The sequence below is a fragment of the Anopheles coluzzii genome, chromosome 3, assembly GCF_943734685.1.
Source record: "Anopheles coluzzii chromosome 3, AcolN3, whole genome shotgun sequence".
NCBI classification, from domain to species: domain Eukaryota; kingdom Metazoa; phylum Arthropoda; class Insecta; order Diptera; family Culicidae; genus Anopheles; species Anopheles coluzzii.
The window spans coordinates 90073019-90098087 of record NC_064671.1 but is presented as its reverse complement, the minus strand read 5'-3'; the positions used below and the strand labels follow the sequence as shown (position 1 = coordinate 90098087).

Here is a 25069-nt window from a genome sequence, read left to right as displayed (position 1 = left end):
TTCGGACAACTCCGGTTGACTTCGACTCCGAAAGACTCCGAACGACTCTGGATGACTCCGGATGACTCCAAATCCAGGCGTTCTTCAACCTTTGTTCGGATTTTGCCGGAGTCGGATCGGAGTCGTGGGTGCGCTCTAAAGAGCACATCACCACTCCTGTCATACGTTGCACCGCGGTGTGATTGTTTACATTTCACTTCCCCCAGATTGGTGCCGGACAACAACACGACCGCGGACGGATAGTAATCGCTAGGTAAGCATTTCTAAACCCCGTACCTACCGTGCGCTCTCTTTTGCTGCGCGCACTGAAACATTCTTTCGGTAGACGCAGACACAATGCTGCTCACAAGGTGTGGTACATCCGCCACCGCCATCCACACCGTTCGCCAGCGATGGCCGGCTGCGTTTCCAACCCTGGCAGTGAAACCCGCGACCCGATGGTTACATCAAACCAGCCCAGCGCACAGCCCCTTCACGATAGCGCCCCTGCCAGAGCGTAAGTTTGTGCGCGTACAAGGATCCGACGCGGTCAGCTTCCTGCAGGGACTGATGACGAACGATATGCGACACCTCGAGCACAGCAGGACGGTGTACGCAATGTTTCTCAAGGCGAATGGGCGCGTTTTCTGTGATACACTCATCTACAAGCGGCCGGGGGCTGAACCGGCCGATTATCTGCTCGAGTGCGATGCGGCCGTTGCGCCGCGGCTCGAGAAACACTTGAAGCTGTACCGGCTGCGCAAGAAGGTGCAGGTGGAGCAGGACGCCACGTACCGGGTGTGGGCCGCCTTCAAGGAGGCCGTGCAGGAGGAAGAGGAGATGCCGGCTGCAAGCGAACTCGCCTGTCCGGAGGGTCGGTTACACGTGTTCAAAGATCCTCGATTGCCGCGGCTCGGCTATCGGGTGCTTACCGACGAGCAGGAGCCGAATGAATGCAAAACGCGACTGAAGCGTATCTTCCCGGAGGCGGAGACGGTCGCCGACTCGGCGCTACCGTACACGGCGTTCCGGTATTCGCTCGGTGTCGGCGAGGGAGAGACAAACCTGCCGGACGGTAAATGCTTCCCGCTCGAGTGTAACTGCGATCTGCTGCACGGTGTCAGCTTCCACAAGGGCTGCTACATCGGCCAGGAGCTGACGGCACGCACGTACCACACGGGGGTGATACGCAAGCGGCTCATGCCGCTGGAGCTGGACGCACCGCACCGGCTTGCCGACTGTGATCCGGAAGCGCTGCGCGATGCGGAAATTAAAAACGAGGAGGGCGGCGCCGTCGGAAAGTTGCGCGGGCTGGCCGGTAACCGTGCCCTCGGGTTGCTTCGCATCGAGAAGGTGCTGCCGGAGGGGAAACCGCTAACGATCAACGTTGCCGGCGAATCCGTCGTGCGCTGTCGCACAAACAAACCCGCCTGGTGGCCGAAGGAAATGAATGCACGCCCTTAGTGGGCCTTTTTCTTTTGTTGTGTACCAAGCCCATCGAGCATCATTTCTTTTTTCTCTCTCTCTCCTCCTCTCTCCTATCTTCCCTTGCATCACAAACCCCGCACCTCGCTCACATGCAGCAAAACCATGGCAACAACGTCCGCGCCCAGTAGTACGGTGGGACGGGAAAGCGCCGCATCTTCTGCCAGCGAACCGACGGCGCATCCTTCGATCCCCTTCCGGTGCGAGCTGTGCGGTTTGAGCGAGAGCTGCGATTACCGGGGCCGTCGACCACCGTTTGCGAGCAAAATCGAACTGCCCGAAGAGTGTTACGTAATGCGCGATCCGTTCGCGCCGCCACCCCAAGCCGTACCGGACAAACCGGCCAGCGAGCACTATCTGCTGCTCGGTGCGGACTGCCACAGCTGCCGGCGCACCGTGTGCAAGGCGGGCGAGTGCAGCTTCTTCTACGGGGCCACCTTTTGCCGGCAGTGCAGCGTGCAGCGGGTGCAGGATTTTCCGCTCGAAGTGCGGAGCAAAATAAAAAAGCAGTTCTCATAGCCGTAGGTCATTGGAGTTTGCTCCTTTTTTTGTTGTTATTTCCCTCGATTCTAGTTAGATGACTACTTCGTAAGCAAGACAACATTTATTCGCCCGTGTCGATGATCCAACAAATTGTGAGTCTCATTTTCCCGCCGGAACGAATCTGTTCACCTTTTCCCCTTCCTTTCATGTTCTTCTTCTGTACAAAACGCGCTTTTTCACATGCATAACTGAAACGCTAACTAAAAACACTAAAAAACACGGAAGCAACTCTGCTACAGGGGTTGCTATTTAGTCTCAAGTACACAAAACAGACACGCGAGCGCACGAGCGCCCGCCAGGGCTCAGGGTTGCGCTTCCGTTAACAGTAAATTAACTTTTCTAATCAATTTTCCAAAAACTCATCTCCCATTCCAAGTCGATTGTTTCCTCCCAGGGTGTCGCAAACATCCTCTCCTTTCCCCCGGCGATGGTCACTTTACGTCGGGTTGAGACCCTGCTGGAATGTGAGCTGTTGCTGCTTCTTCACCTCGTCCTGCATCTCGAGCGCCAGCTTTTTGTACTTTTCCGCCTTCTTCTCGTCGCGCGCCGTGCCGTCGCCCTTCGCGTACATCTGGCTCAGGTTGGCACAGGCGTACATGTAGCGCAGCTCGCACGCTTTGTACGCGAATTCGAACGCTTTCTCCATGTTGCGCTCGACGACGTACGCACCGGGCGGGCGCTGTTCCGGGGCTGCCGCTGGGTCCACCTTTTTTACCGCCGCCGCCTGCTGCTGCTGCTGCTGCTGCTGGTACTCCTCCTTCAGCACGCCGGAAATGTACATGCCGGAGAGGTAGAAGCAGGCGCCCGCATTGTTCATCTCGCAGCTCTTCTTCAGCAGCTCGAAGCCCTTCGGCACGTCGCGCGTGATCTCCTTCGGCATCAGCTTGGACACGAGCAGCAGGCCGCTGTGCAGGCACGCGTCCGGATCGTTCAGCGCGCAGCCCTTCTCGTAGTAGGCGTACGCTTTGGCCGGATCGCCCTTCTCGGACGTGCGGCCCTTGCCCAGGAACGTGTAGTTGCCGTACTTGAGGCAGCTCTTGCCGTAGTTGTAATCATCACAGTTCGATCGGTACACTTTGGCCGCCTTCTCAAAGTCTTTGCGGATGCCCTCGAGATAGTCGCCGAGCAGATGGCACACTGAAAAGGGAAGAAGGGCGGTTAGATTTAGCGTTTCTGGTTGGAATCATCGCGGTGTGGTTGGGTCAACACAATTACCTTCCGGTTTCTTCTCCGAGTAACAACCGAACCGGTACTCGACACCCAGCTTGTCGATGTACTCCTTCACCTCGGTCTCGTTTTTCAGATCAAACGAGGACATGTTTCGCTGTGTTTCTGTTTGTCTTGTGTATTCCGTTCGACTGTTCGATGCTAGCGCCAATCACTCCGGTGGATTATACTCGGTCTATTGAGGGCTGCGTGCGAAAACCCAAAGCGGCACCCCCGGTCAGAAAATGGCCCTGGCAGTGCACTTCGCAACTTCACGTAACTTTCTTGACGGATGTAAAATGTTTTGCTTTTTTTTGTTGTTGTTGTTGGTGTTTTTTTTTTGACAGATCGCGCGCGAACTGTCAGGCGCATGTTTTGAACGGCGATGACACCTGCGCTCGTTACAACTTTCCAAGCGTGCCAAGGTGGATAGAGGTGTAACAGCACGTGTTTGTTTGAAAATTACAACATGTTTCACTTTTGGGACGTGGTTTTACGGATTCTAAAGAGAGTTATAAAATGTGTTATTAAAAATCGATCTATTTAAGAGAGGCTTTTAACAATGTGTTTTGTAAATTGTTTTGTATTACAAATCGGTAATATATTTTCGGAGCTTTTTTGCGTTGCAAATTTCAAAAGTGCACCTTGGCGAGTAATCATTTAACAAATGGCAAATGGACACCAGAAAACGGAATACCCATCTCCACGATGAATCATCTTTCTAATCCCTTACCTAACATAACGCTGCCGTGGATCGCGTGTTAACGCACGGCGACACTTGAACCGGTTGCAATGCAATCAAACAATCAACCGCCCCCCTCGGGATGGGCCACAACGCGGCCGTTGGTGACGGGGGGAGGATCGGGGAAGTAATGAATTGAATTTGAAAAATTTTCATTTCCGGAGAAGCGAGCGCACACGCTCGCGTTTGTGTGTCGCGCGTTTGCCGGTTTCTGTCCCATACAGAAGCGAAACGGTCCCCGGAAGAATGGGGTTCTGAACCCGGGTGGGTATTCGGAGTAACGAAAAAACCCAGCATCGCGTGTGTGTGTGTGTGGTTGATCTTTTTATTGGGTTGGATTGTAAAAGCCGCACTCAATTGTAATCTAATTAACGGATTAAGGAGCGGCAGCAGCAGCAGCACCACCACCGTACGCTCACTGCACTGTACCGGGGGTCGGACAAAGAGGGTATATAATGCACCCATCCGGCGGGATGGGTTGTGGGGGCTTTTTGTTTGGCTGTTGGTACTGTCGTCGGCGCCGGTGGTGGTCCGCGTCTTGGAAACAATGCAGCGGCACCGTTTAATGGAGTCTGATCATCGTCAATTGCCTCGGCTTGCCGGCTTTTATTCTTTCGATGACCTTACCGGAAGCTCGCCCAGTGAAAGAAGAGCGTACAGAAAGAGGAGATGGGAGGGGGGCAAAAAGCACGTGTTCGGGTTTTGCTGTGCCGAGGGAAAACCCGTCGGCGATGGCGCTTACTCCGCGCTGCTTACTGTATTTTGGCCGGAATCAGCACGCAAAGCACATCCTTGTCACCTGCTTTTAGCTCCCACTTGACCTCGACGGAAACCTGCGTGAGACGAAGCAAACATAGGAAAACAACAACACATATGGCTTAAGAACGCGTTGTCATATCATTTGAATCAACAAAATGGAAAAAAAATGTGCGTAATGTAGATGCTTGCGGTACATGAAAACAGGGGGTAATGTGTAAAAAAAGACTAGAAAAAACAAATCTGTTTTGCTACGGTTCGGTGCGTTAATGATGCTACCAGCCAAAAGAACACGTTCCGCTCGATGATAGAATTTGGTTTGGTGATGGAAAAAAAACCATTAAAAGAAATGATTATTCTAGCGATAAGCGCGCATTTTGCGGCGGGAAATGATTTTGTTTGTAAATTACCGCCTCTGGAACGCAAAAAAAACCTTTCCATTAGCAAGTTCCTCACCTTGGGGTACTGCTTGAGGACCGGCAGGGTGGTGCTGTACCGGTAGCTGGTGTCCTTCGTGAGCGGGCACTCCAGTCCACTGTCCTTGCAGCCGTCATCGTTCGGCAGCTTGAACGGTACCTCCATGCCGAGGATGATGCCGTGCACGACCGCCTTCAGTTCGGACAGATCTTCGCCTTGGTGGGGAGAGGGAGGGGAATGGAGAAAGATAAAGGGACAAAGATGCAAACAAGACGGTGTGAGATAAGTCAAGCCGCACAGGAGAGATGATCTCATCTGCCGGGAGGATGATTACTCCCTAGTGACCTTAACAGTTAAGCGAGTTGGGGAAGCAATTAGTTAATTACTCGGTCACTGTTACAGCACACACACACAGAGACACACACATGGCCCTAATAGGGCACTGTGTTTGCTGTGTGTTGCAACTTTCTATTTCAAGGACAGTGCGAGACCTTGGCAGGTGTTTGCATTGTTGTATGGTTTCTCCTGCTTTCGCTGCAATCCTTTCCGTCTGTTGCTTTCCGGTTGTTTCTCACGTGTTTTAGCTTCTCGGTTGCACGTTCCTTAGGAGCGATCGATACACACAGACACACAGACACATACACTTACCACTGGTGAAGGTGATGGAGATGGTAGCGTTGGAGTTGCGCTTCAGGACACAGGAATTATCACTGTCGGCACAGTTCGACACCTCGACCTGCGTGTACTTCCCGATCGCCGTTTCATTTGCTGCAATAAGGCATAGACAAAAAGGCATGAAATTAACGTCCATATGTTGGTAGGTTAGATAAACCTACGTAGAACGGCACCTTACCGCAGTTAGCAAACTCCGCCGCCGAGGTTAAAGTTGGCATCAGTGTGAGACAAACAGCTCCCACGAGAAGAAAGGCGGCTGCCGATTTGTTAGTCATGGTGTGTGTGTGTGTTTAACGCACTTTGTTTCTTTGTTTTTTTCCCCACTGCAACTGTGTTGCGCTTTTTTGTTGCCCGGCTGATTAGTCACGGCAGGCTTCAGTAGACGCGCGCGCTGGCGGTGATGATTCTGCAAAAGGCTGGAGAGTAGCGGAAAGCACAAACGCTTGTTTGTGTTGTTATCAGGTACGGGTCACGGAGGCCACTACTACACTGCTGGTCGACGCGACAAAGGCTACTGCGATTTTTGTAGGGAAGAGAGCACACGTCCGATCGCTTCGAACGCTGGCACGTTTTTAAACGGCACGAAGCACCACGCGAGTTGAATTTGATTTACCCGTGCCGGAGCGGTGTCGGTTCATGCACACGCACGCACACCACTGCCCCGCGCGGAGAGAATGAACGCATATGGATGAACTCGACGGTAAGAGAGAGAGAGAGAGCATCTGTTTGTCGTTAGAACGCTAGCGGTTAGATGCGTGCTCTATCGTTCATTCTTAACGATCGGGGTAGAGCGTTTCTTTCATGAATATATTGTTTATAAAACATTATACGTTTGTAAACGTTTCGTGCACTGTCACCGTTTACTTACTCTTTAGTTTATCATTTTCCTTTTTCGTGAATCAGTTGTCATTCGCATTTCCCTTTCTTTCCCGTTTTGTTCGGCACACTTCACTCGTTCATCGTTCTTGTTTCACTTTGTGTTATGTTTTCTTGTTTTTTTATTTTTTTATTTTGTAACACGTTGCAATGTTTGTAACACCCGGTGTTATATACACGTTTTTTTCTTCTGCTTGTTCCGTTTTCTCCCTCTTTTTCCTTCTGTTTCGCTACTGCTTTGTTTTTTTGCATCTTCAACGATCCTAATCGTTCGTTTGAGTGGTTTTGTATTTTTTGTTTGTTTTTCCTTTAACCCATACGCATCACTTTCGCCTGTTCACGCTGGAATTAATCTTTCTTTTGCTTAAGTTAACGTTTCGCGTTCTCGGGGTTTTATTCTTCTTCTTCTTCCTCTTCTTCTTCTTCTTCTTCTTCTTCTTCTTCTTCTTCTTCTTCTTCTTCTTCTTCTGCTTCTCTTATCTCGTGTACTTTCCAACTTGGCGACACCGCGCGGGTCTAAACAGGCAATGTTGTAACAAATGTTTCAGTGTTTTACACACCTCGCCGCACATACATACGCACAAACACACACACAGACACATACATACACAACAAACGTTGGGATCTGTGTTTTTGATATTATTTTGTTTTCTCATCCTTTACACTCCATTGTTTTATTAACTTCTTTTGTTTGTTCGAGTTTTTGCTTCTGTTTTTCTTTCTTCTCCTTTGTTTTATCTTATTTTCTTTTGTTTCTTTCATTCTAAGTTCAGTTTCTCTTTCCTTCTCATACACACACGCACTTGCTCACGATTGTGTTAACGGTGAGTGTGAGTGTTTGTGCCTGGAAGTTTCCAATTCTGCGTCACATCCTATCCATTTTTTCTGTTTTTTCCTCTAGTTCTCTTTCTCTCTCTCTCTGTGCGTGTGTATATTATTTGATAATATTGTTTATACTTTTTGTTGCAAACATGATGCAAACATGTAATTGTGTTCGGTAAATGCTACACAGTTAAATTAACACATACAATTCACAAGGGGAGGGAGGAGCAGGGGAAGTTTTTTTTGTTATGTTTGCCTTCTTCCTTCAACTAGACCTACTATTTTGACAATTTTTGCTACCCATTTCGTAGTTTTGTTGTCTAGTTTGTTTTTCATTTATTTTGTTTTGTTTTGGCAAAAGGTATTGTGTGTGTACGTTTTGCAATTTTTTTTCTTATATTTTCCGCTTCACCTCGTTTGCTCGTTTCTTTAATTACTTAACTCATTTTAAAAATGTTCCTACACTCTTACCCAACCAATGTTTGGCGCAAAACTTAACTGTCCTATGTATATAATGCACATTGTTTTTGCTTCCACGACCCTTGCGGGAGTGTGTGTGTGTGTGTTTTTCTAACCTTTTTTTGAGAAATTTTTCTCAACTTATCGTATTATCAATAACACAATACACACACACACACACACACACACACTGCGCACGCTTACTTTTAGTGGTTGGGCGTTGTGTTCTAGAAAATGTTTGCATTTTCCTCTCATCGCGCCCCCAAAAGACACAATCATACATACACACCAACACATCGACACACTTAAATGCTGCTTAATATTGTTACACGGTTTCTAACTGTTGTTTGTTTTTTGTTTTGTTTTTGCACTAGCGTCAATCACTATGGTTTTGTTTTTGTTCTTCTTTCCTATCGCTTATCCAATTATAGATAATATTTCTGCTAGAGAGGTCAAAAGAGCGGGCGAGAGGGAGTGTGAACAACACGGCCCACTCTCCGCATGCTATTTTGTACGAAGAAGCGCGGAAGAAAAGGTGTCCAACTGACTCGCTACACGTGTGTTGTTTGCCGCTGTTTCTTGCTTCTAAACACTACTGACGGGGGGTTTTCTCCCCCCCACAAGGACAACGTATTGCGTGCTGTCACGAAGTGGTAGAGAGAGAGTGGGGGAAAGAATGGGCCACCATCTTCCTATACAGCCTTCGAATTTGAGGTGTACTTGGTGTGGCCCATTTTATAGCTTCTCTATTACAAATACTAACGAGTTTTATGTGTTTTTAAATATGATTTTTCCCGTCTATGACCCCTGCTTGCTGTTGCGATGCGTGGCTGCTTCCATCCAACCCAACCCCATTGCTGAGGTCGCTGCAGGATAATGTGTACACAGCACACGCACACGCACAGACGCACAGAAACACAAGCTTACATCCCTTTCATTTAGAGCAATCGGAATCCGTTTTATGGCAACCAACCAGGTAAGTGCGTTTGCGTTTTGTTTAAGTTGTTTTGCGCTCGGAAAACTATAATATCATCTACACGATCACACACACACACACACACACGCGTAACGATCACGACGCGTGCCTTTCGGTCGGATAGAGCGATTGGGGCAGCACTATATATATACATCGGGAGGATGGGGTTTTGCCCTTTTCCTGGAAGGCCGCGCGCGCACTTCGTTATCGTCGTTTGATTTGTTTGATTTTTCCTCCCAGGCTTCCATGGTCTCACACACACACACACACACACACACACACACATACCACGGTGTGGTGGCAAGGCTGTGTACAAAATGGTTGCCTGTTTTTGTGTTGATTAAATGGCTAGAACACGCTATACAAGTACAGACACAGTGTGAGGCCCCCGGATTTGTAAAGCACTAGCTCTGCTGCTGGTGTCTTTCCCTTCCCATCGTTTGCTCTATTGCTTGGCAATGATGCTTTACTTTGTTTAAGTTTTAGGTCGTTCAACATTGTTGGTGGTGGCGGTGATGGGGGACGTTGAATGTCGAATAGTTTCATGCTGCAAATTCTTATTGTTTTGTTTCTATTTTCTACCATTTTTTTTAATGCAGCTGATGTGCATCATAATTTTGTGTTTCAAATTGCAAGTTGTGTCATTTGAATTGCAAAACAAAAAACCAACCTCAAACAAGTGGAAGCGCAAAATATCTAGTGCAAAAATGTTAAACCTTTCCGCTGAACGTTTCTCATATCGAGAAAGGTGGGTTTTGTTTGTTCGTGGTTTTTCTGCCCTCTCTTCTGTCGATTTAAATTATATCTTTGCATGATTTTGCTCTCCCGCCTGTTTGCATATTGTTCCGTTTTGCTGTACTTAGGGTGAGTAATAATGAAGGGCAATGTATGTAATTAATTTGCTAATTATTATGCATTATGTTGATGCTGCTGGTGTGTGCCATTAAATTGTTTTTTTTTTTTTGTTGCAGTTGCTTGAGTTCTATAATAATGTACCGTTACCGTGTGTCTGTGTGTGTGTCGTTTCTTTTTTTCTTTTCTTTTTTTTTCTTGAACGATGAAAGAACCAAATCAAATCATCTACTCTAAAGTCTTGGTGTTGCATAACAGTGAGCTGCTGAATTTATACGTTATTATGTTTTTTTTTAAATATACTTTTTTGTTTGTTGTTTGCATTTGCTATGTTTCGCCCTGTCGACACAGTCTAAATCCCTTTTTTCCCATGGCTTCCCTCCTTCACTAGCAACTGGAATCGGTAGTGTTGAATAAAGTCTGCCCTAGCTTCCTCGATAATTGGTTAATATCGCCGGCCAAGCGCCGGCACACCAAGGTATGCAAACACACAAACAGAGCAACATGCACACGCGCATGCAATTGTCCATTTAGCGTTTGCGCCAGAGTTTCACTAAACACATGCTAAACACACACATACACGTAACCATATCGTAATCGAGGGGGTGAAAGGGAGGAAGTGGGGGAGGATTTGTTGGGCACTTTTAACTCCCAGAGTGTTGAACCTGCTGAACTGTCCAACAGGTTCCCACCAAAACCGCTAGCTAATTGATTGTAAAGTATCTCTACTAGTTTTAGACCACACCCACACACACACACACACACATACTCTGCTGATCCTCATCCTAACTCACACTGTTACTCACATACACACATACGCGTATAGCCGCGTGTCCCGACACATCTGCCCTTCACTGCTCGCTACTCACTATGTTGAGGATTGTTCGTGCGCGTTTTTAAGTTTGCTATTTTCTGTATTTATTCGTTTTTTTTTTGTAATGTTGCCTACATAATGCTTCTCTAAAGTATGCTTTTCTACTGCTCCACGAGAGTGGTAGTAATAGTAGTAGTGGTAGTAGTAGTAGTAGTAGTTGCTGCGTGTACCTTTGCTTCAATCGGTTCTGGCAGATCGTAAATCCGATTGGAACAGTTTCGTTCGGATTTTAATACTTTCCTATTGGTGCGGTCGTGCGGTAGGTGTGCGTTGCTGTATGCTGCGTTCTATTGTCATTGATTGTGCGATTGATGCTGCTGGTTGGAAGTGGGTGACAAAACAAACTGCAAGTAGGAATGTTATTCCCTTCCCCCTCGAACAAAACAATGAAATCAAATACTTTGCTGCCCTTTGTTTTTGCTTTAAACGAACGAAAAAAACAGGATCCTTTCCTGTTCCATCGCGTGCATAGGCTGCTTGGAATAGTTCCACCCTATCCGGTATATATTGATTGCCCTCTTTCTTATCCTTATACGGTTACTGTGGCGGTTATGGTACAGCGCACCAGTCAGCACGCTTCACGCGCTATCCTTAGCTCCTGTATATCAGCTGTCTGCGCGGAACGCTTTTTAGTAGTAATACTAACACTCACACAAACACACACACATATACATTTTGTTCTACACAATCCTGCTAAAGCCCCTTCCCCTCCCCTTACCCTCCCCATGTGACTGAGTGCCGGAGTTCCGCTTCGGGGCCGGCCTAGTCTTATCAGTCGGCCTTTCATAAACTGCCACTACGCCCTTTTATCACGTCGTAAGAATACAATACTAAATTGACACATTCATTATTCTAGGTATGTTTGCTTCTTCCCTTTCTTCTCTTATTTTGTTGTGTGTGTTGTGTTGCGGTGTTGCAGTGCAGTATGCAGTGTGCGTAGTGTGCTTCCCTTTCGATTAGCTTATTTTTCACTGTTTTTTTGTTTGCATTTTGCGCTATTTTTTTGTTGTATGGCGCAAGTGTGCTATCACTAGAGGACTGATTATTTGCCATTGCCCCAGAACACGGCTTGCGCTGCTACTGAACCGAACAACTTGCAAGGAGACCACGCCCTACGCCATCTGGCTTAATTTCAAATCTAAACGCAACGGCATTCTTTGGATACCGGGAGGACACCACAATCATCATCACACTGCTCTGCCGTCTGGTACCAAAACAACGGGGACAAACACTCCAGCCGTCACACACACACACACACGCGTGTCACACCGTGCCTCTCAGTCAACATTGAGTACAATACTTATATAAAAAAAGAAGAATAAATCGCACGCTGCAGTGTGAGTTGCAAGTCATAATACTCCTAACACGGCCGTCCCTCTTCTCTCTCGCTCTTGGCTCTTGTGTATGCGTGTGTATGTGTGCGCGATGGCAAGGTCCGTTCTCCATTTCCTCCTGTTGTACCGATACAAAGCCCCCACGATCATCATAATTTAATTTTCAACTAGTAGAAAAAACCCGTTTTTTTGCAACTCGGAGTCATAAAGTGTTAAAGTGTGGATGTGTGCACGACTGTGTGAGTGAGTATGTGTGTTTGTGTGTAATACTTTCGCTCCCTCCTTAGGTGTCCTTGCACTTCATCTTTAGCAGCGGTTCCTTCAGACGATTCGGTTCTATGAAGCAGGACCGAGATCGCAACAGCAACCGCTAGTTGGAGCCGCCGTTCGCGTTCTTTGGACCGCCGGCAGCGATCACACCGCCACCGGTCGCCGTGCCACCGCCACCGCCCGGAAGTACCATACCGCTACCGGCCAGCTGTCGGGCGTCCGGGGCACCCCGCTGCCCCTCGGTGCCGTAGATTTTGCCCGCCTTTTTCGCCATCGAGCCGAGCAGCTCCTGGCTTTCCTTGTGGGCGGCCCGCAGCGACAGGGCCCACTCCTTCAACCCGATTTCGTCCTACAATAAAGGGGGATTTATGTTGAGTTGAGCAGGTGGCGTGGAAAAAAAGGGGGAAAAAGACTGTGCAGCAAGTTACCGAGTTGGTTAGGATCAGCTTGCCGTCGCGGATGCCGTCGCGAAACCGGACCTGCACGCACTGCTCGTTCTTGAACTGGACAAAGTCGGGCGACACCTCCTCGATCTGATCCATGAACACCAGCTCCGGCTTGGTGCTGCCACTTTCGGTGTGTAGCTCCAGTCTAAAAAGGGGATTTGAGCGATTAGTCATTCGAACTGCAGGAGACACACTCACGGGCACGGGTACACACCTGTTAGGATAAAGTTTGGCGTAGCGCGTCTGCCAGACGGACGCGAACGAGCCGCCATACTTCTTGATATACCCGTGTAGTATGCAGTCCGACTCCTTCTCGTCCGCATCGAACCGCTGCTTCTGTTTGGCTTTGCGCTTCTGCTCCAGCTTGTCCGCCTCCGTGTTGACCGTTTCGAACACCGTTTCTGCCACCTCCTGCTGCCATCTGGAAAGGCAACGCGAAAAGGCAATGTGTCAGTAAAAAGAAAGGCAGTGAGACTTCTTCCCTACGTACCGTTCGGAGATCGTCAGTGGGAAGTACCGGTACAGCTCCTGGTCCTGCTCGGTCAGCTTGATGCCCTTGGTGTCCTCCTCGTCGAACGAGCCGATGTCGAACGCGTCGGCCGCGTTCACCTCGCCCCTCGGTGGTATTAGCGGTGGCGTGTACTTCTGGTAGTACACCTGGTTCCAGTCGATGCCGGCAAAGAACGGATGGCACTTGACCTCCTCGGCACTGTGGGGATGGGGGAGATGGGGGAGTTAATGCAGCCAGCAGGGAGGGTCGTTCCGGTCCGCTCGGTGTGTGCTACTTACCCGCCACCCTTGCAGCCTAACCGCTTGTCGATGTCGCGCTGCAGCAAGCCCTCCAGCAGGTCTCTCAGTTCTTTGCTGAACGATTCCGGCAGCTCCACGTTCTGCAAAGGGGAAGGTTGCTTTTTTAAAACAGCCATTTAATATTTCATACACAAATTTGAGTATTCGGTCGGTTTTATCGGTTTTTTTATGAAACGTATAAAGCGGTCTTGGTTACTTGGTGGAAGGTGAAACTGGTGGATTAAATGGGGGAAAATTGGAGATAGAGAGAGAGAGAAAGGGAAATACAGGATTTTTCCAGGGGTTCTCATGGTTATGGGACACTTTCTTGTCTCTTTCGTATGGGAAATGAACAGGCTCCTTGGAAATTCCTATTGGATTTGTCCAAAAAGGTTGCTATAGAGTCCAATTCTCATTACATTATGTTCATTTCACGTACGAAGGAGTCAACAAAGTGTCGTACAGGTATGAGAACTCCTGGAAAACCTTGTAAAGACTAGAAAGTGGTAAAGGGATGGTAAAGAAAGAAAACTTACTCTTGAATTTTGATTGAATGGTTCGAATTTTGAGACGATTTTCATATGCCAGACACACACACACAAACCAACTGCCAAATCACAATTTATAGACACGTTTTCTTTTTCTTTCACATTACCCAAAACAAGACTACAGTGGAGAGGGCATGCTTAGAGCTTGGAATTGGGGAGTAGAAGGACACGCAATAGTAAAAAAACAGGACTTCAACCTACCATGGTCAGCGTCATCCGGTCGATCTCGTGCTTGTCCTTGGTTTTGTGCTGCCGGAACGGCGAGTGGCCCTTGAGCAGTTTGTACAGCATGCAGCCGAAGCTGAACCAGTCCGCGCTCGAGTCGTACGGTGTGCCCTTGGACAGGACCTCCGGCGCCATGTAGCCGTGGGTGCCGACCGAGGCGTGCGGCTTCTTTTTGCTAAAATCACAGGCCAGCCCGAGGTCGGAGATGCGCACGTGCCCGTTCTCGTCCAGCAGGATGTTGGCCGGCTTCAGGTCCCGGTACACGATGAACCGCTTGTGCATGTGCTCGAGCCCGAGGATCACCTGGAAGGAGGAGGAGGAGCGGGAGGAGATTTTAATTAGAATTGTTCGGCGTGGGAGGTTTGATCTGCTCAAAAAATACACCCCAGCACACACACACACGCACACGTTAGATTAATTAAAAGCGTTCGATAGCGTGCATTGGATGTATTGGATGATTTTTTCCCTTCCCTTCTAAGCAAAGGTACGTTCCTATAAGAATTTACTTTTAATACTGTTTCTCGTCACATCAATGGGCCGAATTTTTCCCACAAACTGACATATCTATCCAAGGAGAATCATTCCAATCGGAACGGATTTATTTTCAAATGAAGCCAAAATTAACTTTAAAATTGAATCGGAACGTTTGAAATTATAGTAACGACATTGCGCGCGAGCGAGAGGTGAAAAGCTCCGAATTTGATTACGGCAGTTTGCGCGAGTAAGCCATCAGCAGCAGCATTCGTGTAAAGTTGGGTGGAGTTTCTATTAAAATGTAATCTAATTATATTATAATTGCAAACAGAATTTCCTAATTATTGATTCAGTGTGGTGGGAGGGTTCGGGAAGAAGGTTCTAGCTGCCGGGTTTCGGGCAGGTTCGAAGGATGATGTGTGTGTGCGCGCGCGCGCTCGTTACATTGGGATGAGGATGATGTGGTGTGAGCCATTCGGCTGAGTAATTAAATTAGTTCGATACGCACGTGTACGAGGGGTTGGGAACTTCTACTCAAAATTTTAGACCAACACACATCAAATGGAGGAATTGGAATTGGATAGAGTGTGGAGCAAGTTGGTGCTACCAAGCGCTGGAATGCATTCACAGTATCAACAATTAACTAAAGAGATGATTGCTGCTTCGTATTGAACATCAACTTGATGTATTTCTAAGCACTGTTACACTGTTGCACAAGCTCCTGAAACATTCTATAAATCATATTAGCCATTGAAACCGATGCATTAACCAACGCATGCCCGTCAGTCGTAATCCTTCCTTTATAATCCTTCCAAAGCATCCACTGCAATAAGCCAACTTTTCACGTGTAATAAATCGATCGTTAAAACTTCCATTAAGCGCCGTAATCGGGACGGCAGCGCCATGATGTGTGTCATGGCTGCATGAAATGAGCTGCGCTCGTTCAGGCACTCCGCCGCTCGTTAATCATCATCTAACAGACTGCGAATGGCATTTCTTCTCGCTAGTGGAGGCACTACGGAGTCCGGGATAGTTTTTGGATTAACGGTCAATCCGGGAGCGGGCGGAACGTTCCCGGCCGAGCCACGGAACACCGGAGTGCCAGTGTAATTAAAGCGGCAGGTTGCCGAAAGATTCAAGGCAGGTTGCCCCCGCTTCACATTAAGCTCATCTCTTCTGTTCTGTTCGGGTTGACTTCGGTTGTGGTTCACTTACCTCCGCCGCGTAGAACTTCATGTCCGACTCGTTGAAGACACCGTGCTGGGACAGATGGTAGTGCAGGTCGCCGCCGTTCATGAGGTCCAGGATGAAGCACAGCTTGTCCGGCGTGTGGAAGGCGTACGTCATGCACACGATGAATGGGCAATCGACCTGCAAGAGCAGCAGCAGTACGACGACGAAGATGATGATGATGGGGTTTATGAAGAGGACATCCATCCATTCGGGGCCAGAGCAAACCGGAAAAGGAAAGAACGGAAACGCATGAGTAACGTGGCCACGAGCAACACAACACGTGGAAAAGATGGCAGTTTCCCTCCACCTTTCGCATGCCACCAGCTGTTGAGCGGGCGACTACCAGCACCACCAGTTTCATTCCTCTCTCTCTGTATATCTCAAACTTCCGTCACTACTGCCCCGAAACCAAAAACCCTAAGTAGCATCAAGAACCTGCTCCTGGCTGCACGCCCGCGACGGTTTAGTGGGAAAGTTTCTGTGCAAACTTTTCATATTAAGTGGTGTGCACAAACTGCTACCCAAAACGGGCAAAGTAATTGATGGACGTCAAATGACGTAAGTGAGCATACCCACTCAGGAAACTTCTGCGTTGGGTTTGGTGGTTGCCTCTCCCTCCCCCCAAAGCTCCCTCTTACAACATGTGGGCAGAAGAAAATGGTCAAAGGAAGCCGCACGGCCGGGAATGTTCACCGGAAGGCCGAACACTTGTGCGACTCCCGGAGCCTACCTCGGGTTGCCAAATGATCGTTTGCAAAGACTGAGACAGTTGCTGCTTAATCTTTCAAGCAAGCCATTACGGGCGGGACACATTTCATGCGCATAATGAACCTTTTGGGCGGGCGGACACTGCTCCGTTCGGTTGAAGGCGGTTGCCCAAGGCCTGTGATTCGTTTGTGTTTTTGCACCGAAACTTTTCACCTGTTTGGAATACTGTGCTTTCGTTGCACGTGATGGGGGTGTAATGTACACCTTTATCAACTCGTCCAGACATTATTGCAGTGCATATGCTGACACACATACACACAAAGTGGTGCAAATGGTGCATCCTCCGCTTGCATCGTGCTACTTTGTAACGATACACAGTGACATTGCGTACCTGTATGCACAGTGAGTGTGAAATTTGTACAGCTCATTTAACTTCCACCGTAACGCATGGCACGAATTAATTTCCCTTGCTTTTCGCCGTTAATTTCCTCACGCCAACGCCAACTCGAACAACTTACCCCCGTGCTGACGAGTGACAGCATTGTCCGCTCGTTCAGTGCCAACGTTTCGCCCTGCTTCATCTTGATGCGCTTCTTGTCCAAGCACTTCATCGCGTACATCTTGCCGGTGTCCGCTTTGCGGCAGCCGTACACCTCGCCGAAACCGCCCCGCCCGATGATCCGGTGCACGCTGAAATCGTTCATCGTTAGCTGTGAAGTAGAGCAAGAGTGGATGGATACAATTAAATTGCAAAACTACAGTATGGTACAGGAATTGGGGTTGTTTAGTGCCATTTTTATGGAGTTTGATGGTGTTTTTTCTGCAAGTTTCCCGTTTTCGATGGAGACGCCTGGTCTTTTATGGCGTTTTCACAATTTGGCAGTAGGTGTGAAATTGAATTTAGGGCCTTTTGGGTTGCTTTTTTGCACACTGAACAACGGAAATTGATGAAAAAGTTGTGTGTAATGAGATCGTGCTGATCTTAGCGGGATAAAAGCAATAAAACAGTGCCTTAAAACGGGAAAGTTGGTAATATGCTCGATGCGATACATTTAACGTTTATCAGTAGCAATACAAAGCGAATATCTGGTATTTCTAAGTGACCTACTGTTTTTGTTTCAGGTGCAAATCGCTTTCCTTTTTCATCTAATATCCCACTCGCCACGGGAGGAACATCCAAACGAGAAACATTACATCAATGAGCCCATCAAAATGCGGGTTCAATCAACGCCCATCAACGGTACAGTACTCTGACACAACCAACACCAAAAATACATAAACTCTTACAATCAAGCAACCAGCACGAAAGAGAGAAGCTGCCGAACGGTTTCATTGATTACAGCCCTGTATGCCCCACTCTCTATTGCGTTGCCGTTTCGTTTACAAATCACGTACCGAAAGCGACCCGCGGGAGATTCACCGCCGGTGCCGCACGCTCAATCAAACGCTCCTAATGAAGCACACACACACACACTAAGGAGTGGTGTGTTGGGGGCACAATCAAGCACAGGCGGAGCAGTAAAGACGCACGCCTAATCCACTGGATCGATTTAAAATTTTTGGAAACCATCTCGGAGAGGAAGGAAGAGCGATCGAATGGAAAAAAGGCGAAACGACAGATAAATAAATATCAGCCGACAAGGACGAAATGATTGCCCTCCCAGTAACAACAAAATGGCGAGATAACGAGCAGCGGATCGGCGTTTTATTGCTAATGTTGAAACGCCCCGGGGTGGCTTCCACGGAGCCCCACAAAAGCGACCGGGCCGGCTTCTCGGGAGCGAGATAAGATCTCGCTTGTACCTCATTTTCAAGGGTCGCGCGCGGCACCACCCGTGCGCCATCATATTACGGGCCGGTCTCGCGTGGTTTGCATTCCGTGCCGTTGTACGATTAAATGATTCGATTAATTAACGAACACGTGCTTGGTGTGGGATCGTTTAATCCTTTTTTTCTTTCTGAAGACTAACTGTTGCTTAGAACAAAACAACCGCTAGTGAAAAACGAAACAAGATGGGAAGGATTTTAATTGGGTTACGATCTTTAAATTGACTCCTCGCCGCAGTAAATCAGGATATTTTGGTTGAATAAGAAAGAAGTTGAGGTTGTAACGAGACACATGGGAATGTTATTGGACAATCAAGACCGAAAATACTATAAATCCATCTCTTACTTTAACTCTTAGTGTCTTAGAAGCAACATTTGAATAGCAATAAAATTGTTTTAATTGAAAAAATTCGGTCACCTCATTTTCATGACGCCTCCGTGAACCTCCCGCACCACCGAAGATGCTTAATTAAATTGGTTTAAAAAGATATTAGAAGAAAAAATCCTTCAGCTCCGGCCAGACCGGATTTGGCACCGGAGCAGGCCGAAAACGAAATTGGGACGCAGCAGCAAGAAGACTGTCACTAGCACACTTTTCGCACCGGACGGATTTTTTTTCTTTCATCCATTGCGGCCTTTCTCCACACGGGCCACAAAACTGTCAGGCACAGTTGTCCTCCCGTACCGAAGTGATGGGACGAGCGTGCCGGCCCAGACACTACGGCCCCGACGACGGCCGGTGTGCGCGAGGTAGGAAATATAGATCACGAACACTCGCTAATTGAATTCCTCGATTTCAATTTGCCGGAGATTTGTCCCTTTCCCCCGGCAGCTGTACACACACACGCAGAGTAGTATAGCCACCGGTTTTGGCACTTTTGACGGACTGTGCGAGGTGGCGCCGTAGGTTTTCCACACAAATTGGTCCGAAGAAGGGGAAAAAATAACGAAAAAGAAGGAAAAGGAAAACACCACCCAAAGGGAAAGCAAAGCAACGGGCCGGGTTGGGTGGGCTTGGCCAGTGAGTGTGGTCGGAAGAAGCCCTGTCAACGCAAAAGCCCCCAAATGCAAAAGCTGCCCAACTGTGGCGGCCGGTGCGGATTTGGAATGGAAATCGATGGGAAAGAAATTGGAAATTAACAAAAGCCATCCCGAAACCGAGAGCACGAAAGGACCTGAGAGACGGACACACTTAGGAAGGTTCTTAAATTTGCAAACCCCTCCCCTTCTCCTCGATGCCTCCCCTTCTTCGCGAATCATTTCCACAAATCGCCAATTTTGCCATCCATCACCCCAAAAAGCTGGGCAATCATTTCCAGCGCCGTTCTAAGTTGTGGGATTTCCTGATTGGAATGTCACAGGACACGGTTCGCTTACACACACACACACTCTCTCTCTCTCTCTCATTCGCTGTCCACATGAGAGCTATCATAATGGAGAAAAAGAAGTCCGCTTTTAGAGTGTCTCTTCAGATTGCGAATACTTTGGTGCTTCCGAGTGGCAAATTGAAATTCTTCCCAACGACAAGAGCGATAGAGAAAGCTTTGCTTGCCACTTATACAAAGATCTGCTATATAAATGCCACACGCACAAATGCACCAATTGGAAAAGGAAAGCTCGCTTCACTAATTAACCTTGCAAGCAATCATTGTGTTACTTCTTTCGAAGGTACAGTAACGCGTTATGTCGCCAAAACGAAGTATCCATCCACTTCAAAGTATGGGGTGTAGCAGAAAAAAAAGGATCAGTTGCAGAGTCCTTTCCCTTCCCTTCTTGCCAATTTTCCGCTCTCTCCACCCCCGTGTGCCAAGCCAACCGAGCGACGCCATTTGGGTGTTGAATAAATATCACGTAGCTATCATTATCGTTATTTTTTACGACTTTAAGCGCGTATGAGTTATCGGCAGGCGACGGGGATCCCGGTCGTTGCCGCACAAGTGGACGCGCGTATCAGTTCCGCTGCTCCAGCGCACCCCCAGTGCCCCTGTTGCTGCGATCGTTACGCGGAAAGCACCGGAGCTGAGCTTGGAGACACACATACACACACACATACACACACACAATTGCGATTTTCGTGTGCTGCCATGCAGACGAGAGTCAGCTTCTTTGCTAAAGCACCCGAAGCCCGCACCGAGATAAAGGAATGTTATCTAGGACCGGGGAAGGGGGGGGGGAGTTGGGAGGGTGGTGTTGGAACGCGAAAGTCTCCGCAAGTCGAAAGAAATGGAGAATGAAATCAAGTCATTTCATTCCTCATCGGTGGAGCGAAAAAATGAAATCACTCATCCGGTTAAGCTTCCCGCTAGCACGCACACACACACACGCACACACCAACACACAGAGACACAGAGAGCAAGTGTGTGTGTGTGTGTGTGCACAGACGGGGATGGCGATGAGGTTGCTCCCCATTATTGGTGAAAATGGGAAAAAGTGTCTGCCATCTGGTGGCGCGATAACGAAAACTGGCTGTTTAACAGTCGACACGCCGCAGGCCCCATGCGGTGACAATGTTTGTGTGAGTGCGTGCGTATGTGTGTGTGTGTATGTGCGTTTCGGTTGAATAACGAAGCAACTGGGGACAGGATCATGAGAGCAGGAACGGGAGCAAAAGCTCTCGAGCGGGAAAATTGGTTCGATCTTCGAGTGATTTAACTGTCAGTTTAAATGACAGTGCAGAATACGCACGCACAACAAAGCGGTGGAAGAGACAGTTTGGTTCGTGCTCTTGGGCGATGAACGGGCTTCGATAGGAAGCTTTAAGACGAGCACACACTTGAGCATATGCTAATAAAAGCTTCGCCTTTTGATTAGGGATATCATCCCGAATAATGGAAGTGCTTTTTTATGTTTTAAAATTAAAATTAAATTGATTAATTAATTTTGCCTTAAAAGAGCTTTTGAAGCGTTTTCACCAAAAATGTTTTGTAGTGCTTTCAACCCTTCACTCTGTGATTTATTCATTCCACATTTCCTTCCTTTGGGAACAAATCCGCGCGCTTGGCGTTTGAAATTTTCATAACCACGCTCTCTACCTATTATTGATCGTATGTGGATACACAAATGTGGAGGCCCTTATTAATATGAACGTAGCGTTAAATATTTAACAAGCTACAAACGGGGCAGCCCCTACAAACCGTGGTTTGATGGTTGGCTGCTCGGGACTCTTCGGTCACAAAAAGACCTCTCTCCCTCGTCCCTTGTTCAGGGTTTATGATTTTATTATTGTTATCGCTTTCTATCCTTCTTTCTCTCTCTCTCTCTCTCTTCCGTTGCAAAACGCGTCGATATTGCGGGGGCAAAAGTTTCACCTATCAAAGCATAAAACCTCATAAAAACTAATCTAATCAGCCGAGTTTCAACTCGAAGCTCTCCGGCCGGTCCTCGCGTCGGCCGGGGACGCGGTTGTTATCCTCCGGGCGGCAGCACCGTCCCTGCTGCTTTTTATGGACGAAATTGTATTCTTTTTTATTACACTTGAACCGTTCAACTGGCGATTCTTTTGCTCGTTTGCTAGGCTCTGGCCACCTATCTCTCTCTCTCTTTCGACGGCCACAAAGAGTCGTTTTGTAAAATAGTTCCACAGCACGGCAGCACTGCCCATAGACCTAGCATCGTTTGCCAACTGGCAGAGCAATGACCCAAAATGTAGCACACATACAAACAGCAGACGGAGAAGCGTTCAGTGGAAACGTTTGATGAAAATTTGCTCAAACTGAGCTGGTTGTGTGAATGGTTGTGTGCTCGAACGCAGGACGAACGCACACCAACATATGGCAGCTGGACAGCTGGTGGTACGGAGGTGCACTCGGGTTGGGTTTTCTAGCAATTGGAGGAGACTACAGTATCTCTATCCCGCTCGTTCCCGGCGCAAACTTTTGCCGGCGAAGTGTTTTCACTTTTGCCTCTTTAGAGGGCAGGGAAGTGACCAAAAGTTTGCGAACGGTTCGAGCGAAGAGGAGATACAGCGGGAGGCTTGAAAACACTGCAACACACAGGTTATAGGCAACGACACAAGGGCAGAGAAATGAAATGTGATTAGTGAAATTGCAGCCGGATAAAGTTGTGCACATGAAGCAGGCATAATAAAATCTACGAGCCGCACACATTAGTGATAATTTGCGGAAAGGTATAAAAGGCAATAATAAATTGCTTTATCGGACTTTGGACAGTAGGTGTAAATTAAAGCCGGTTGGTGAGGGACGCCAGTGTGGTTGTCACCAGCAGTGGATGCGTTATTTAATTGATAGTTCAGTTCAGTGTCTACGTATTCCTGGTCCAGGAGAGATTGGGATGATAACTTTTCACACAGCTTCCCTCTTACAACATGCATTGCGCCTGAAGTTATGCAATCATATCATGAGTCACTGTTTCTGTAAAAAACAGTCCAGTTTAATCAAGTCATTAACACATCACAACTTCGTCTTCTTTTTCATTCCACAAAATTGAACCAATGTGTGCATCGTTACGGCCTAGAAGATTGTCGTTTGTTATTTCATCTCGTTGTGCTGGTTTTGCAACGTCCACAGAGTATGAGGGGCACGACGCCAGAGCTTCTGAACTTTCGAGTCTACATAAGCCATCAAATTTTCTTTTTTTGCTCTCTCTTTCTCTCTCTCTTTCTATCTCTCTCTCTCCCCCGTTTGGCGCTCTTGTCCGGATATGATGAAGCAGGGTTGTGCACATGATCAAAGGCAACAGATAAGAACCCGAATGCCCAGAAGACATTGCCTGGCAGGGCCCGGAAAACCCGGAACCAGACAAGTTAATGACATTCTGCCTCGCACGGCCGTGCACGAATGTTGCGCAAAAAGCTTTCCCGTTTTCTTTCCGGAGCGGAACGGAACGGAGACGAAACGGAACCGTGTATGGTGCCGCCCGGGCCCGGTGGTTTCAACGCTCCTGTGCACCCGCCTCCGCCAGCAAACGTGTGAGAGTACTTACGTGTTGGCAGAAAAGTTTGCCAACACCCGCCGGCTGACAGAGGCATTAAATTGTACGGTCGGCATTCAACACACAGCAGCAGCAGCAGCAGTGGGTGTGTGTTACACGCCAGCACACTCATTTACCTTCCGGGTGTGGCGCGTTGTCGGCTGCGTGTGCCGGTAAAGGGAGAGATTTGTTTCCGGTGTGTCATATTAGGGAACATATTCTTTATAGCCTGCAACACGGCTAGAAGTTGAGGAGGAATGGCCTTGGGAAGTTAACGACGGACAGTGTGGAGAAGCTCACAAGGCTGTCATCGGTGTGTAGATCTTAGGATTAGTTTCTTTTTGCCTGTTTCATCCTGTTAACGAGAGGAAGTTATCACCATCAACTGTGTGAAGTTCACAGAGGGACATCTCTTCCGCTGAAAGCTGATCCGAATACAGAAGTTGCAACAAAAAAGGCGAAATATCATGTTGGGTTTTTCACGAAAAGGTACCTAAAAAGAAGGAAAGAGTGTAATATTTTATTCTCACCCATGATAAAGCTTATCTCGAGACAGACAGCAGTCGCCACGTCAGCGTCGTCCCTCCAGCAGCCAAAATTCTAATCAGATTTCCTCACTATTCTCATCTTCAACTGGCAGCTTGTGTCGCTGCTGCTATGATCGCTTCTTAACCCTACGAGAGAAGACACACAAAACTCCCAAAAGCCTTCGCCGGATCGACCGAAACCCAGCGAGGACCACACAAAAAGGAAAGCCTTGCATCTCGCGGCGCTAAGCACGTGGCGGCGTCGGGCGAAAATATTGTTGCTGACTCGTGGGAAATACCGACCACCGGCACTAACCTTTTCATCCGTTCCTAGTGGAAAGGGATGGAAAGGCTAAAGGAAGGAAGGGAGGGAATGGTAAAAAAGGCTTCACTCTCTAGCCGGAAGGCACAGCCGGGCTACAACAGGCTGCCAAATTTATGCCACCGGTTTTTTGAGGCCCATGGGACGCAACTGCTCAACTTCGGCTAGTTCGGATACCTTACCCAGTGGGGTGGATTGGCACGTAAAATGAACAAGGGATCCAGGGGAAGACCAGGGGAAACTTTATTTTCATCCTAGTCACATTTGTCGTGAAGGTGGTACATTTTTTGTGCGTCTTTGTCAGTTGGAGTAGCTTTAAGAGTGCTCTTTAATGGGGCATAAAGGCTATTACATTTACTGAAGGAACGCTTACGCTTGGGATTGTAAAAGCAACAATAGACACACAATTGAATCAGATTGAGTTCATCCACATTTGTAGGCTAAAGCCTGGAAATTCAAACAATCTAATTGGAAATCTCTGGGCAAAATCGAAATCCGACGATAATAAATCAAATCGATTAGGAAGTTTCCCAGAATGTCCAACTCTACTGGGGGAATTAAATCAACTCCCATGGCTGAACGGCTCTCCAGTGCTGCCATTGCAGCCATTTCCACTGCTCTATCCATGTCTGTGAGCCCTTTTTTGTAGAGCTAGCGGTAGAGCTTGGATGCAGCAGACGACGAGGTATACCACCCACCAGTATATCCCCACAAAAGCACCTGCGAGGACCAGTGAGCGTTTAAAAATAGCATCACCTGGACACCCAAACACCAC

The 25069-nt window shown here is 48.0% G+C and overlaps 5 protein-coding genes across 11 annotated transcripts in view; 2 read left to right on the top strand and 3 right to left on the bottom strand.

Annotated features, from left to right (window-relative positions):
- Positions 1 to 151: 151 nt before the first annotated feature.
- LOC120956622 (putative transferase CAF17 homolog, mitochondrial) lies at positions 152 to 1443 on the top strand. The gene is made up of 2 exons (XM_040378248.2): positions 152 to 253; positions 326 to 1443. The coding sequence occupies exon 2, from the start codon at positions 337 to 339 to the stop codon at positions 1441 to 1443; it is 1107 nt and encodes a 368-aa protein (XP_040234182.2). The 5' UTR covers positions 152 to 253; positions 326 to 336.
- A 126-nt stretch (positions 1444 to 1569) lies between these two features.
- LOC120956625 (cysteine-rich DPF motif domain-containing protein 1) lies at positions 1570 to 1988 on the top strand. Its single transcript, XM_040378250.2, has one exon. It carries the CDS (start codon positions 1570 to 1572, stop codon positions 1981 to 1983), a length of 414 nt encoding a protein of 137 aa, XP_040234184.2. The 3' UTR covers positions 1984 to 1988.
- A 61-nt stretch (positions 1989 to 2049) lies between these two features.
- Positions 2050 to 3536, bottom strand: LOC120956623 (cytochrome c oxidase assembly factor 7 homolog). Its single transcript, XM_040378249.2, has 2 exons — positions 3223 to 3536; positions 2050 to 3144 (listed from the first exon to the last, which is right to left on the bottom strand). Exons 1-2 carry the CDS (start codon positions 3323 to 3325, stop codon positions 2444 to 2446), a joined length of 804 nt encoding a protein of 267 aa, XP_040234183.2. The 5' UTR covers positions 3326 to 3536; the 3' UTR covers positions 2050 to 2443.
- Positions 3537 to 4262: 726 nt separating this feature from the next.
- LOC120956621 (NPC intracellular cholesterol transporter 2 homolog a) lies at positions 4263 to 6381 on the bottom strand. Its single transcript, XM_040378247.2, has 4 exons — positions 5982 to 6381; positions 5777 to 5896; positions 5168 to 5343; positions 4263 to 4788 (listed from the first exon to the last, which is right to left on the bottom strand). The coding sequence occupies exons 1-4, from the start codon at positions 6076 to 6078 to the stop codon at positions 4708 to 4710; spliced, it is 474 nt and encodes a 157-aa protein (XP_040234181.1). The 5' UTR covers positions 6079 to 6381; the 3' UTR covers positions 4263 to 4707.
- Positions 6382 to 7574: 1193 nt separating this feature from the next.
- LOC120954673 (G protein-coupled receptor kinase 1) overlaps positions 7575 to 25069 on the bottom strand; it is a 98351-nt gene continuing 80856 nt past the window's right edge. For 6 of the 7 annotated variants that reach the window (XM_040374797.2, XM_040374798.2, XM_040374799.2 and 3 more), the window contains exons 7-14: positions 17208 to 17399; positions 15964 to 16119; positions 14251 to 14577; positions 13502 to 13620; positions 13203 to 13421; positions 12927 to 13133; positions 12695 to 12857; positions 7575 to 12615 (exon numbers count right to left, since the gene is read on the bottom strand). In XM_040374797.2, the coding sequence (XP_040230731.1) occupies positions 12367 to 12615; positions 12695 to 12857; positions 12927 to 13133; positions 13203 to 13421; positions 13502 to 13620; positions 14251 to 14577; positions 15964 to 16119; positions 17208 to 17399 (1632 nt within the window). In that variant the 3' untranslated portion in view covers positions 7575 to 12366. The remainder of the gene's footprint in view (positions 12616 to 12694; positions 12858 to 12926; positions 13134 to 13202; positions 13422 to 13501; positions 13621 to 14250; positions 14578 to 15963; positions 16120 to 17207; positions 17400 to 25069) is intronic. The other variant, XM_040374805.2, reaches the window with a different exon arrangement.